At 37.1% G+C, this 15,517-nt stretch overlaps 2 protein-coding genes across 2 annotated transcripts in view; one reads left to right on the forward strand and one right to left on the reverse strand.

Annotated features, from left to right (window-relative positions):
- Window positions 1–1,529: 1,529 nt before the first annotated feature.
- Window positions 1,530–5,710, reverse strand: LOC122333074 (nuclear factor 7, brain-like). Its single transcript, XM_043230570.1, is given in 7 exon segments — window positions 1,530–2,274; window positions 4,026–4,147; window positions 4,229–4,251; window positions 4,330–4,560; window positions 4,758–4,853; window positions 5,072–5,425; window positions 5,427–5,710. Coding segments are annotated over 7 exon segments (1,356 nt in total). The 5' UTR covers window positions 5,469–5,710; the 3' UTR covers window positions 1,530–1,786.
- Window positions 5,711–11,596: 5,886 nt separating this feature from the next.
- Window positions 11,597–15,517, forward strand: part of gpm6bb (glycoprotein M6Bb) — a 30,393-nt gene continuing 26,472 nt past the window's right edge. The window contains exon 1 of the mRNA XM_043230572.1: window positions 11,597–11,737. Coding sequence (XP_043086507.1) covers window positions 11,734–11,737 — 4 coding nt within the window. The 5' untranslated portion in view covers window positions 11,597–11,733. The remainder of the gene's footprint in view (window positions 11,738–15,517) is intronic.

Consider the following 15,517-nt stretch of genomic DNA (forward strand, 5'->3'; position numbering starts at 1 on the left):
TAATTGGAGATGTTATAAAAATAATTATTGTAAGCGAAATTGTGAGACCTAGATACAGATGACCTTGGGTTGATCTGTATTTTAACGTATTTCAAATGAATGTCCTAACAGAAACAGGACAAGTGTATGTCAAAATGAGCAAGTATGACAAAGACGAAATGTGTTATGTTCCATACATAAACTTTAAGTTAAGAGAGTAAAGACTACAGCAAACTTCCAAGACTGGGGTGTTGAGGAAAGCGGACGTTTTCCCAATTTTGTAAGTTTGCCTTGTTTATTTGAGTGATACCTTGTATTGTAAACACATTGGGATGTGTTACTGATTTATCAAGAAGAAGAGACCACACAGAATATTGTATTCTTTTATTTGATAATGTCACAAATGAGGGGCTGAGGCGTGCGGATCCATATGCAGGCTTTTATTAAAGTAAGGCATGGTCAAAACAGGCAGGCGTCAAACAGGGCAAACAGGAGTATCAGAGATGAGGCAAACACAAAATCCAGAAACAGGCGGTGGTCAGGTCAGGCAGCAAACAATCAGAAAACCGAAAAACAGACAGGGTCAAGACCAGGAAATCAGAAACAATAATCCACGAGCAATCTAACAAAGAAACAGGCGAAACAAAGCAACCTGCAGGTGAGTGGCTTGCTGCAGTTTTCAAATAAGAATTTTACTAGAAACCTTTCAAAAAACTTCTCAAATGATCCATTATTAAATTCTTGTTTTTTCAGTAAGATTTAATGTAAATAAAAAGGTAGTGATTCTGTCACGTCTCTGGACTCTTTATTGTTTTTGTCTCGTGTCATGTGCTCTCTGTGTCTTCCCTTCATGTTAATTGTATAATTATCTTTCAGCCGTGTCTCGTTAATTTAGTTCATTTCCTTGTGTATTTAAGTTCTGTGTTTTGAGTTCACGTTGTCGGATCGTCAATGTTATTCAATGTTACTCAATATCTTTAGTCAATGTCTTTTCCCGAGGTCTATTCGTGGTTTTTGTATATTTATTTTGCCAGTTTAAGATTAAATCTATTTAAGTTTATTTCGCGTCTCGAGTACTCCTTCCCTTTTCCTCTCGAGAAACCACGAAATGTGACAGATTCATTAAGAGAAAGTTGATTTTTGAAATGTTTTCTTTCATCTGTTTCATAAAAGGTCAAATTTATGAAGATACATATGCTGAATGAATGATTATTTTGTGAATGATATAAATATATCAGTACATGATTTTCACTGGAAATCTGTTTATTTTTTAGATATTGTTATCAGATATCTGTGTGTGTGTGTGTGTGTGTGTCTGTGTGTGTGTGTGTGTGTGTGTGTGTGTGTCTGTGTCTGTGTCTGTGTGTGTGTGTGTGTGTTGGTCTCACACACCACTGAGAGCTGATTCATGATCAAACACACAGCAGTTCATTCAAATAAAAAACAAACAAACATATTTTTGTGATCAGTTGAATTAACTAGAATTATTTCCACATGTTTGTTTACATTAAACCATATACACTAAAGTACATACACACCAGTACACTAAATCATATAATCACTGTTTTTAATGTAATAAAGATAAATTATTCCTCTAATTCTGAAACTGAGACAAACTTTTTAAAGAGATTTCAGATTTAATCACATTGTTATAGTATTTCTATTTCATTGAATTCTACACTGAAAACTATTCACAATTATTCACGTAGTCTCATGTCGAACAAATGAAACTGTGATAAGAATTAAATATTAGTCTCATGATGAGTGTAAAAGTTAAAAGCAGGTTGATCCAGATCTTCAGGTGTGTTCACTGATTACTGACAGGTAAGATCTTCAGAGATTGAGGAGTATGGAAGAAAGGAAAGAGTGTGTGAGTGAAGGTGGTAGTGAATGTGTGTAGATGTGTGTTAGTTACAGGATCAGAGAATGACACTGTTCCTCTGTCATAGTCCAGATACACTCTCACACGATCAAGCTTCTGTGTAACATGAAAACCAAACTCATCAATCCATCCTCTCTGTACACTCCAGACATCAGTGTTAAAGAAAACACATCCCTTTCTTTGGTTTGATTCTGTAGTTACTCCAAGACTCCACCATCGACTCTCTTTAACCTCCACATCCCAGCAGTGTGTTCCTGAGTTAAAACCCTCTGAACCCAGAACACAAAGATAAGAGTCAAATCTCTCTGGATTATCAGGAAGAGGTTGATTGTTCACGCTGAATGTCACTCTGGTCAGATCATCAGACAGAAGAAGAAGGGGATGAGCCGTGTTTGGATCCAGAATCACAGGAGCTGATGAGACACAATCAACAGCTGATTTTATTCTGATGTTCATATAATGATCAAGAGTGAACTGTACACAGATTATTATGAATTATGACACTCGTTCTATTCATCAAACATAATACATTTTCCTATCAGTCAGAGCTTCAATGTTAATAATTGTTTAATTATTTAAATTCATAATATACACTTTATAGATGAAAGGCTAATAAATAGTTAAAATGTTCAGAAGTAGTAGTAATAAGTATATTTTGTTTAGTATATGTCAATTCATAAATATTATTTATAGAAAGAAAGTAAAGAAGATATAATTTTTTTTTGTTTGCTTGTTTAAGAAACTATAATCATCAGTTTATTCCTCTTGAGTGAGAGAGATCAATGAGGTGTGTGTTTATCTTGTTAATGTCACATCTCTGGACTTTGTTATTGGTTTTTTTTTTTTTTATGCTATCTGTTCCCTTCCTTCCCTTCGTGTTTAATTGTTTAATTATCTTCACCTGCTCCTTGTTAATTTAGTGATTTACGTTGTATATTTAAGCCCTGTGTGTTTGTCTTGAGTTTGTCGGATCGTCAATGTCACCCTATGTCTTTAGTCAATGTCTTTAGTCTATGTCTTTAGTCTATGTCTAGAAGTGATTTTTGTTCCCGAGGTCTTTTCGTGGTTTTTGTTCTGCCTACCTGCCCTTTGTATCTTTATTTTTGCCCGCTTTGGATTAAATCTGTTTAAGTTTATTTCAAGTCTCGAGCGCTCCTTCTCCAGAGAACCAGCGAAACATGACAGTTAATTGTTTTGCCGTACATTTATTCCTTTTGTATGTATTTTTTGGTTTATTATTATGTGCAAGCTCCACTTTTAGAGGGTTAATATAAGTTTTATGTATTGTTTTTTCGTAGTTCTGACGGCATTGTCGGGACATAAAAGGGATGCAAGACTATAATGTACAAGACATACTACAGACTCGTGTCCAAAGAAATGTCTGTTGAAACCAAGAACGACCTGAGCCTTTGATTCAACTAACAATAATTAAAATATTGATTCTTCTGTGTCTATTAAACCTTAAAATCTGTTTGACGGCTGACACAGAGACAGCAGTTACCAGGTTTAGAAAGAAACCACAAAATATTATTTATGTCTTACAATCATTCGTATTATCACAGAAATACTGTGATACATCTTTATATAGTTTGGATATAAACACTGATGTCTATAGTGGCGATCAAAATAGAGAAAATCACCTTAAAATTAAAAAGTAACTGCTGCTTCAAATAATGTTTGTGATTGATTAGTGTTTCTCCAGCAGCTGAGGATAAATGACTGATATAAAATCTATTTGTTATTGAATCATTCATTCAAACCACTTTTTCAGTATTTCTCTATATATATGAAATCCTGCAGAGTTTAACTCAACCCTAATTAAACACACCTGAAGCAGCATGTTAAGACAAGTTGGAGCTAAACTCTGCTGGACACTGGACCGAATTTAGACGGCCCTGATCTAAAGCATCCAGTCTAATGTGACAAATTATTTATTTAGTATTTATTATTAAGTCATTTTATTCCTTTTTTGATTTCCATTTATTTGTTCCTCTATTGGTAATTGCTTGCTACACTCACTCAGATAATAGTCATCACATAATAATGTATATACATAATAATGTATATGTACGTATGTATATGCATGTATATAGAAATCTGTAAATATTCCCTCATGCATCATCTCCAGTGTATGTGTAAGAGCACAGATCTTCTCCAGACTCACTGTTTTGGACAATGTCCTGCATCTTCATCCAGACTCTGAAGGCCAGGTTGCCCAAGTATCGTGGAACATGAATCAAAGCTCCAGAAGGCGTCTGTGGATCCGGCTGTGATGAGATCTGGACTCTGGAAGAACATTCAGGATCAGAACTGCAGTGGCTTTGGTTTCAGAAGCAGAGAGACCAGAGACACCAGCAGATCACTCACCTTTCCATCGTGACCGGAAACTCCTGCAGAACAAACACACCATTGATCATCAAGAACTCAATCAATCAATCAATCAATCAATGGATGATCTGAAATCAGACCTTTAGAAAGCAGATGTCATTGGTTTTCATCATCTCCTCCGTGTCTTTGATTGTGTGTGAAAGAGCTGAGATGTGTCTGTTGATCTCCTCCAGCTTCTCCTTCATCACCTGCTTCTTCTGCTCCTCTTCCTCTCTCAGTGCAGTGATTGTAGCTTCTTCTTCATCTCTGAGAAACTGATGAAGTTTCTCAAACTGCTGTTTAATCTGACTCTCTGTGTGCTCAGCTTGAGACTGAAATCAAATCACATTCACTTCAATCATCTCCATCAACACACATCAACATCACATCATTCAGATCCAAGAGAAACTCAGACACCAGACATATAACAGATCCACGAGCAGACTGAAGCTATTCTCTTACAAAAAATATTATATATATAGTGATCCTACAGCAGTACTGAAAATGACTCTTGATTCAGTTTCTTCACCTTGATGTGTTGAACTGTTTTCTCAAACTCTTCTTTTATTTTTTCTCTCTTTCTAAGTTTCTCCTGTAAGGACTTCAGTGCTGTATTGAGATCCTCCTGGAATTGAACAAAATATATATAAAACACCAGATTACAGTGAAGTGAAGAGAATACAGTAATATTAAACTGAAAATGCTAAACTTTAAAAGGTCTTATCCAGTAACTACACTAATTAGTAAACATTAAAAACTGAAGAAATCATTATGGGAGTAAATACCTTTTCCACAGAAGACTACATGTCACATGAAGTTGAGCAAAATGAGAGAAATACCAACCTTATATGAAGGAACAACTTCACTGATTGGTCTGAATGTGTGGTTGACATGCTTTAGTGAATCTCTACACACTAAACACGCAGGCTGTTTGTCCTCCAGACAGAAGAGTTTGAGTTTCTCTCTGTGTAAACTGCAGATCTCCTCAGATCCTGATGAACGACTCTCATTTCTCTCCTTCAGGAACGACTCACACAAGTTTTGTAATGCTAGATTTAATGGAGGATGTTCTTTTGAGGATCTTCTCCTGCAGACAGGACACTCCTGAGTTTTCTTGGTTCTCCAGAACTGTTGAAGACACTCTTTACAGACACTGTGACTACATGATAAAAGAACAGGAGTCTTGAAGATTTCTGCAGCACACGGGACAATTATAGTCATATTCAGCTGATGAAGCCATTTTCACAGTTTGAGCTGAAATCTAAACTTTACTTTCACTTTCTGATCGAAAAAAAAATAAATAACTACAAGAATCACAAATATCTTCTCTGTTCAGAAACAAACCCAAAAGTGCTTCTCCAGAGTCTTTTTATAGTTGTCCTCTGATGGCTGATTCTTCTTTGTTTTTATCAAAGAAAATAAAGTCAGAATGACAGAAAGAACGAATAACAAGTCATTCTCTTCCTGGTAAGTGTTTTAAGAGGGAGGAGTTTCTGTGTTTAACCCTTTAACATCCAACTCTAACAGGAGCCAGTCATTAATGTATGTATATATTTATTGGTTTATTTATTTATCTATCTGCTATTACATTTAGTCATTTTGCAGACGCTTTTATCCAAAGCGAATTACAATTGAGAGTACAACAGCGATTAATTTTTTTGAGAGACAAACAGACAGAGTAAGTGAGTATTTTTTCTTTTTTTTATGATGAGGTCAGGTATTGCTGAAAGATGTGAGTTTTCAGCAGTTTCTTAAAGATTGACAGAGATCCAGCATTCCTGATATGTACGGGAAGATCGTTCCACCAGCCAGGAACAGAGAACGAGAAAGTTCTGGAGAGTGATTTCGAGCCTCTTTGAGATGGTACCACGAGGCGTCGCTCGCTAGCAGATCTCAGACTTCTAGAGGGGGTGTAGATCTGTAATAGTGAGTGGAAGTAGACCGGTGCTGAGTCTGTGGTTGTTCTATATGCAAGCATCAGTGCCTTGAACTTGATGCGAGCTGCAATCGGTAGCCAATGTAAGGAGATAAAGAGAGGTGTAACATGGGTTCTCTTGGGCTCATTGAAGACCAGCCGTGCTGCTGCATTCTGAATCATTTGTAGAGGTTTTATTGTGTTCGATGGACGTCCAGCCAGAAGAGCATTGCAGTAGTCCAGTCTAGAAATATTAGAATTAAAGCCACTGAAGAAATATTATGATTTTTATTATTATCGGACACAACCACAAAAAAGCAACAATTAACACAGTTATTGAATATAATAATATATAAATAATGAATATAATTCAAATATAAAACTACTATAGAGTTGAGATGTTTGCTGAAACTTGCTTTACATGTGCAGTACTGTTTCATAACTGTGACATTGTTAGTAGATCTTAGATTCCTTCCATAATTATCAGAGTACACTCAAAATTACATTTGTTCATAAAGGGTGCTTAGAAATAAATAATATATTGGTGTATTGTGGTGAACATAATGTAAGGAGGTGAATCAAAACCTGTAAATGCAATAAGACTGATCTGAGAAGGGATATCCAAAGGAACAAAAAGAGAGTAAACAACACACTCCGTCCCTGTTGTGTTTATGACACCCTCATCACCTTTGCTCTTCCTGCTTCCCCTCCTTCTGCCCAAAGGACTTGGTTTAAAGTTCATTAGGAATAAGGCATTATATGTCATGTGTCTTATGAACCTATTGTTCTTCACTCTCATGTTTGGTCTCATTTGAAAGGTCTCAATAAATTGGTCTCAATTTCACAGTAATCACTTATATTATGGAGAAGATTAAGAACTTGGTAGAACTGTGTTCTGCTGAGAAGGAGGTGTGTCCTCCTTTTGGGTCTCTGAACGTGTTCCAGCCAGGTGTGACACTGGAGCACGGGACCTAAACACCAAAAGGTTTATACAGCTACATTTGGGATCTCTTTGTCTGGTCTGAGTATATAAGGAAAGTGACAAAACACAACAAGGAGTGATTCTGTAGTCAGATCGGCCCGTAGTGTGATGTGTGTCCTCATACACTACACTATGTACTTTTTAAAGACCAGGTATAATGACCTTTTAAGTTTGTTTTATTTTGTTTTGTGTTATTTTTGTACTTCTGATCAGTTGTGCAAATGTTTATCAATTATACCAATTTGGAAACTGTTCTTGCCTGGCAAAATAAACATTAATCTTGATTAAATTATAACATTGTCTGAAATAACTTTTCTAGTGGTTAGTGACTTCTGAGGTTTGAGGGTGAGTCAGATCAACGATTGATGGATGGAGCCGTCTTGAGATCTTGACTTCTGGCCACCAAACTGGCTTAGCATGCTATTACTTAGGAACGATATAAAAATAACTCTTTTTGAGTCTATCGAGGAGATGGCTGCATTAAGGTGAGCGATCTACGGGGTAGTCTCTGACTAAGACCTGGACTAGACCAGATGTGTCGTGAGTCTGTTCTGGATTCCGTTCTGCAGGAAAAGGGGGATCCTTACAGCTTAGTGAACATTGTGAGAACGTTCGCTGTTAATTAGCTACATTTAGAGCCTTGAGATTCTGAATCAAACTGCATCTAAACACATGAAAATATGAATTATTTTTTGAATGCTATAAAACACGTTTTGGAATTGGAGCATTGTATTGTTGGTATGTTTGGCTACGCATTCTTCAGGTTTCCTCGTGCAAGCGTGTGAACGCGTGGTTTCTCATCTTTATTCTTTATTTCTGAACAGAGATCTGCAGTTATTTCAGGATTCAGGATGGTTTTGTCTCTTGGGACTGACTCTGAAAAATCACACGCTGACGGCTGCTAATAAACAAGCGTGAATGTGTGAGACTCAGAGAGAGTAAAAACATTCATGTCAACGACTTATAGTGTGAAGATTAAACACAGACACAGAAAGCGTTTTGACAAACTGAAATAGTAAGCAAAACCTTAGACAGATAGATAGATAGATAGATAGATAGATAGATAGATAGATAGATCCATATGACAAAATTGTAAACAGTGAAGCTCAATGAAATATATTTTCAAATTGAAAATGTATTTAATTTCAACCTTTATATACAAAAATATTTACATATTTTTTTCGGTAAAAACAGCATTCTCTGCATTTTTTGTAACGTTGTAAAGTATATCTCTTGCTGTTTTTTATTCACGTGTGTTACGTTATATTTACAGATAGATGGAGTAAATGCATAGGAGTGAAAATGAAATATTTATTTTTATGAGTGTAAGTGATTGTACGGCTGAGCAGTTTCTTGTCCATGATGCTCTGCTGTTGAGAGAACAGTTTTTCTGATGAATGCTGACCAATCAGAGACAGGCTCATAACTGTGCTGACAGAGACATCTGCTGGTGTGAGGAGAAAATACACACACATCCTTCACTCCTGTGTGTGTGTGTGTGAGAGAGAGAGTGTGTGTGTGTATGAGAGAGAAAGAGAGAGAGAGAGAGAAAGAGACAGAAAGTGTGTGTGTGTGTGTGTGTGAGAGAGAGAGAGAGAGAGAGAGTGTGTGTGTGTGTGTGTGTGTGAGAGAGAGAGAGAGAGAGAGAGAGAGAAAGAGACAGAAAGTGTGTGAGAGAGTGTGTGTGTGTGACAGAGAGAGAGAGAGAGAGAGAGAGAGAGAGAGAGAGAGAGAGAGAGAGTGTGTGTGTGTGTGAGTGTGTGTTTGATTCAGTGTGTAACACACTCCCGTGTTCACGTCTGTTTCACTCATTATTGGAAAGTTACATGACGGTCCAGAAAAAGGCCTCACTCTTTTCCGCTCGATCTGCTCTGTAGAATTCATTAAAAATGCTCCGTCTCAAAAATGTGTGGAATTTTGTTTTGTTCCCCTCACATCTCAAGCTCTGCTCTTTTAACACGAGACACTCGGCACAATGTCAACACACACACACACATGTGCACACACACACACACACACACACACACACACACACACATGTGCACACACACACACACACACACACACACACACACACAGACACACACACACACACACACACACACACACACACACACACACACACACACACACACACACTCACACACACACACATTATTCCACTGTTAAAGTGTTTTCATCAAGTTATCATTCAAAGCTGATGTCGACAAAAAATTCCTTTCTGTAGCTATAAAACACTACAATAATACAGAAATACAAAGAGATGATTCCCGTCGTGTCGTTCAGTGCTGGGTCTGAAGTTTGTTCATCAATGCGCCAGCGAGCTGTTCTTTAGAGAGCTTCTGTTCAGCCTGAGTTTCTCAATAGAGCTGCTTCACTCCTATAATACAGGAAATAATAATATATCTAATAATATAAATAATACATTTTAATATTTAGTTTAATATTTATTTTAGTTGTTCTCTTGTTTTTATATAGTTTTTATATATATTTTACATTTTTGTGACATTTATATTTTTAAATTAGTTTATATATATATATATATATATATATATATATATATATATATATATATATATATATATATATATATATATATAGTGCAGTATACAGTATAGTATAAGTGCAGTATAGTATAGTATAGTATAGTACAGTATATATATATATATATAAAGCTTTACTTTTTTTGTCTGTTTTATTCATTTTGTTGTGTTTTTTGTGTATATATTTATAAATATGTATTTTATATGTGCTTTTTCATCAGTTTCATTTTTTTTTGTTATGTGTTATGTCTGTACAGTTTTCAGTATTTTTTTTTTTTTTTTTTTTACTTATTTTAGCTTTGTTACATTTATTAAAATTTACAGTGTGGAAGTTTTTGTTTTTCTATTTTTCATTCTCATTTCAATTTAAAGTTTTAGTTACGTCAATATGCGTTTTTTGTTTTTGTCTCATAAATATGTCTATATAATTTTACATCAGTTGTTTTCCATAATTTGTTACTTTTAGCTTCCCTTCACATTTTTCATTTGTATTTTATGCTAGTTTTTTTATGTCTATATTGCTTTTTTTATATATTTATTTTCAATTTGTATTTATTTCAATATTTATTTCAACGAACGGCATACGTGCATATCTCTTCCTTTTAGTTTTTAGTGAATGAAATCAACAATGCATACAAAATCCATTTGATTTAGAAGAAAGAAAAGGACATTTGTTGCCGGAGAGACTCTCTTTAGAGCACATGAAACACACACGAGTTTTGAGAAGGTGTGGTGGACGTTCAAAGGCCTTGATCATCAGAATAAAAGCCGAAACCACGCAGACCTTCGCTCTCGTCCAGCCTCGATCCACAGCGAGCCTGTCTGGTATGAGCACGTAACCCTCTGGGGACGGATGGTGAGGTTTGCTGATGTCTTTGTACGGATCAGATCACGGCGCGGTGGACGATCTGTAAGAACACAGAGCCCGTTCCTGAGAATCCTCCGCTCTTTCTCCGCTTCTCCATTCACTGAAGCTCTTTGGCATCTTCTGAAAGGACTCTCCTTGGAGACCAAACGCCGCTTCGCAGGATCTTTCATCCTCCAGGCGTGATGCAGCAGGAATAGTGATTAGATGAAAACCGCTATCTGAATAAATATCTGACTTCATCATTTAATATAATAACACGCGTAAGCAATACAGTAATAACAACGAATGTCTTTATAATACTTTATTTATTTACAGTATTAATCAGCTTATAAATTAGTGGTTGACATTCGAAATTATATATAAAAAAAAATGATATTAAATTAACTGGTTATATTGTGGACTGCATGTTTTAGAGACATAATATAACCTGATAAAATATATATAAAATATAATATATAATAACAACATTATTATTATTATTATTATAAATGGTTAATATTTATTTATTTGTTATATTATTTTTGACCAAATTAATGTGTCCGTGTATTAGAGACACACAGTAATAACATGAATAATAAAATACTAACTAAATAAAAACTAAATAAATTATAATAACCTTATTCAGCAGCATAATCATGAGTAGGCTGTTATAATCGTTAATCGGTTTACAAATGAGTATTTAAAACTTTATTATTATTAATAACAAACATTTTAGAATTGAATTTAAGAATTTTTTGCACTAAATTAATCGATTAGAGACTTAATCTCATAGGTGATTAAATATATAAATCATATCAAAAATAATAATAATAATTATTATAATAATAATAATAATAATTATTATTATTATTAAAAAACAATAAAAATAAAACATAATAAAATAATAATAATAATAATAATAATAATAATTATTATTATTATTATTATTATTATTATTATTATGACTAATCAGATTGTATTATCTGATTTTCTATTAAATATATTTGGATATATATTTTAGAAGCCCTTTCATTCTCGACCGGAGGTGGGCGGGGCGCGGGTAATCCCTGCTGCTGACGTCACGCGCTCGCGCACCCCCCGCCCCCGCCCCCGAGCTCGGAGTTGGCGCGTCAGCGTCAGCGCGCGTTCCGTTACCGTTATTAAACGCTCAGCGGTTGACGCGACTGCAGCAGAAGACGCGCTGGGACGCTTGACGAGATGGGTGAGTAAACCCGAAAGCGGGGCAAAAAAGTTCGACGCTTCACCTCAGGACGTACATCACGCGCCGCTTTCTTTCTCTTTGTTTCTCCGTGTTTTCTCCGTGTTTTCTCCGTGTCTGAAAGCGGTCAGTCGCTCCAGGTAACTCGGCAGCCCTGAGAACCGAGATTATGGATTAGACTAAAGAGATTTATTACCGCGACCGCGTCTATGTCAGCCCTGACCGACAGAAAAACTAGTAAACGAGAGAAGTTCGTAGGGTTTGCTGTCACGGACTGTAGTTTGTTTTGTTGGCTGTAAACGCGATTCTGCTCGAAAATGTCATTTAATTTTTCCATCCTCTCATCTGTGCTTCACATCAGTTTTGGCGACGCTCTACATCAGGACTGTTTGTTTTCACCGAGCAGCTGACTTTCTGTTAACGCAAACCCCACGGTTTTTTATTTTCTTTTGCGTGAGCACTGGTTCTCCTGGGTGTCCGGGACCTGCACCGTTAACCGACGCGATCTCGAAACAGCGCGCGAGATGAAAACAAAAACGCGTGCTATTGACGCGCGCTGATGGGCTTCGGCGTGCATATGCTACGCTTTGGCTAGAATTAGAGTCGTATCATATGCACGCCAAAGTTTTATTAGGCGTACTATTTATACGCGTGGGCTTTGTTAAGTTACAAAAACTTTTCTTGGCGTTTTTTGGGTTGAGGTTGTAGTGTTGACATCTGTCTAATTTAATAAGATTCTTCCAAGTCGCAAAAATACTGAAGATTTGATGGGATGCAATTGGAAAGTTTGTTTTCTTGTTCATGCAGGCTTGATTAGTTGCATTCATTCTGCATTCTGACTCATTTGTTGTTCCCTTCATTCATCGACAGTCGTTTTAATACGACAAGACTTGCAGAAGTTGTCCTAATCTGCACTTAACTTGGCAAGCTTCGCATCAAAACGCTTTGATTGAAGGCGCAACGTTTGACACCGGCGACAAAAAAACATACGGGAAGGGTTTTTTCGTTTTAAGGGTTTCTGCAAGTTACGTAAAGCTCTTCCACCAACGAAGGCCTCGGCGAGATCTTAAATAAGAGCAGAGGTCGTGGCGTTAAATGTTGCATTGTACTGCAAAAAAAGAAATAAGTAAAGTAAATGAAGTAGATGCGTTTGTTTGAGATTGAGCTAATTTGACGAGCTTCTCCCGAGTGGGAGGAGAATTCGGACCAAAACTGGATGCGCGAACTTTGGCAAAAGTTTTTGAAATCTCTTGTATTTATTTTACGATGCCTAATTATCGGACTAGTTTTCCTCTGACCCTTCGTTCCTCAACAGTCGCGCTCAGCCCCAATGTAAAGTCTGGTATAATGCGTTCTGCAGATGTTCGCGTAGATGTGAAGGTTTCGAGCGAGCAGAATGGCGCGCATTGTGTCGTCTCTTTGGGTTTTCGTTTCGAAGCAGGCAGAAGAGGAGAGAGAGGCGCCACTTCCATGGATGTTTACCACTATTTAAAAGCTCCCGACTGAATTATGAGCTTTGGGACACTAAGAAGGGCTGCGGGCCAGATGGGCGAGCGCTGAGACAAGGATAAATGCTCTCTCTGTCTGTCTGTTCACGTTCAGACCTCAGGAATCTGCCGCATCACTTGGTTATCCGATTAACCTGCTTTCGGTTTTTAGCACAGCAACTATAGCATTTAAACTTAAAGCTTAGATGCTCTTCATGCATGTTCTTTTAAACATAAAAGTTCCAGCAGCATGCTTTGAATGGCTGTTTACGACACAGAATAAAGGAAAAAACTCACTTTTTTCCCCCAAATTCTAAAGATTTTTGAGAAGGATGCATCTGTAAAGACGTGAACGTCCAGTTGTGAGTCTGTCATTAGCCATTCTAATGTCATTTACTTTAGAACTTTATAACTAAAAATGGCGAAATGCTAGCTCGCAGTTGTGAGATATAAACTTGTAAAATAATAATATGAGATATAAAGACGTCAACTTTCAGTTATGGGTTCATAACTCTAGGAAATAACTAGAATTAAACAAGTTGGGAGTTAAGCACTTGCAATTATCAGAAATCAGTTTGCAATGGCAAGATATAAAGATGCACGGAAAAATATAAAATAATAAGCGTCTCGATGAACTCAAGTGTATGAGATTATCCCCCGTTTTCACAGACTAGGTTTAAGCCTGGTCTAAATGTAAATCTGAGCTGTTTCAACTGAAAGACACTTGCACTGACTGATCTTAAAACAAGTCGTTGTCTCTGTTTTGTTGCACACCAGACATGCTTTTTTCTAAGACATGCTTATAAAAAGTTGCTCAGATGTCCTAATTGAGCTGTGGCCGAATCCTGGCTTAGGTTAAGCCCTGTCTGTTAAACCAGGCCTATAACTTTGCGAATGCGAGGGAAACCGTGAGCTGGAAGAGTTGTTAATCTTCCATAACCTAGAGATTGGGAAAGAAACGAGGGCTGAACCTCTGCTTCAGATACTCATGGCGACATTTGCAAGCCAACATCTTGTTTTTATTTGTGCCTTGAAGTCCAAAAGCATTTCCTCGTTAAGTCAGTGCCGTTTCATCCTTTGTTTTTTATGGCACGAACTCCAGCTCGTGCTCCCCAGAAATGTTCGGAGGAAGCTGGCAGGAGTGGAAAGAGCTGACGAAAACAGAACCGCCGCAGCTGACGGTGTGAGAACGCGTGAGAGCGTTGGTTTGTTCTCTCTCACAGCGCCGGCTTTGTGCGTCTACGGTTCATCGGCCGCGTCTTTGTGCGACTCCAGAGATTGTTAACGTGAAGTAGGTCCACAGAGCTGGGACGTCCCGAGGAGAATAAAGCCGTGAATGAGGGGCCTCCTCAATGAAGTCCTGCAACGCAGCTGCGTGTAAACCACAGCGAGACAAACTCACAGGCCTTACTGTTAATCTAAAGGTTTGATTCTCTGGATATCGTACAGATTTGTGAATGGCTGCTTTTGTCTCATACAGAATATGAGTGCTTCTGTGTTTCGTGGAGAAAATAACAACACGCTATGGAAGCTTGTTTCAGCCATGCGACTGAAAAACAAAAAAGCCGATTGTGACTCTGTAGTTCACAATCCAGACTCTCTTTCTCAGTGTTATGAAAGTAAAGCTATGAAGATAGGTTTATAACTCGCAATGCTGAGAAATTCGTGAAAGTTGTGCGATTTTAAACGTGCAGTTATGAGTTTATTACTCTCAGTTGCGAGAAAGACTCCCGACCGTGAGGGGAAAAAGTCAGAAATGCAAATTAAAGATGAGTTTTAAACTCACAATTGCGAGATAATAACTTTAAGGTGATCTTGGCCAACGTCTACAGCCGGTCTCCATAGAAATCAATGTTAAAAAGGGGTGAAAAAAAGATGAATTGAAACTTTTTTGAATATTGGTAAATATAAAAATGCAGAGGGTCTGGTTGTGGTTGCCACAATAACGTTGATAAGCTTAATTTAAAGTACTTGTTTTGTGTACCTGTCATGTCCGGGACTGTATGGACTTCTACGGCTTTAATGACGAGATGCGCTTTAATATATCGATATATCGCCCAGCCCTAGTTTTACGTTATAGAGTTTGCATTTATTTAAAAATGACAATTTAAAAGATGAGAGACCTCGTTTAATATCATAAGTAACCTGAACTGTCTTGCTCCGCAATGTATTTTTCACCGTGTGAGAACACATGCGTGAGAGCTGCATTGTTTTGTCGGCCATGGCAACAGTAACTAAGGAGGGTAGGTCTTTGCGAATGGTCAATTGGGAGATATAAACATAAAGATTTAAAGAG

This window comes from Puntigrus tetrazona, unplaced genomic scaffold (genome assembly GCF_018831695.1).
Source record: "Puntigrus tetrazona isolate hp1 unplaced genomic scaffold, ASM1883169v1 S000000175, whole genome shotgun sequence".
Classification (NCBI taxonomy): domain Eukaryota; kingdom Metazoa; phylum Chordata; class Actinopteri; order Cypriniformes; family Cyprinidae; genus Puntigrus; species Puntigrus tetrazona.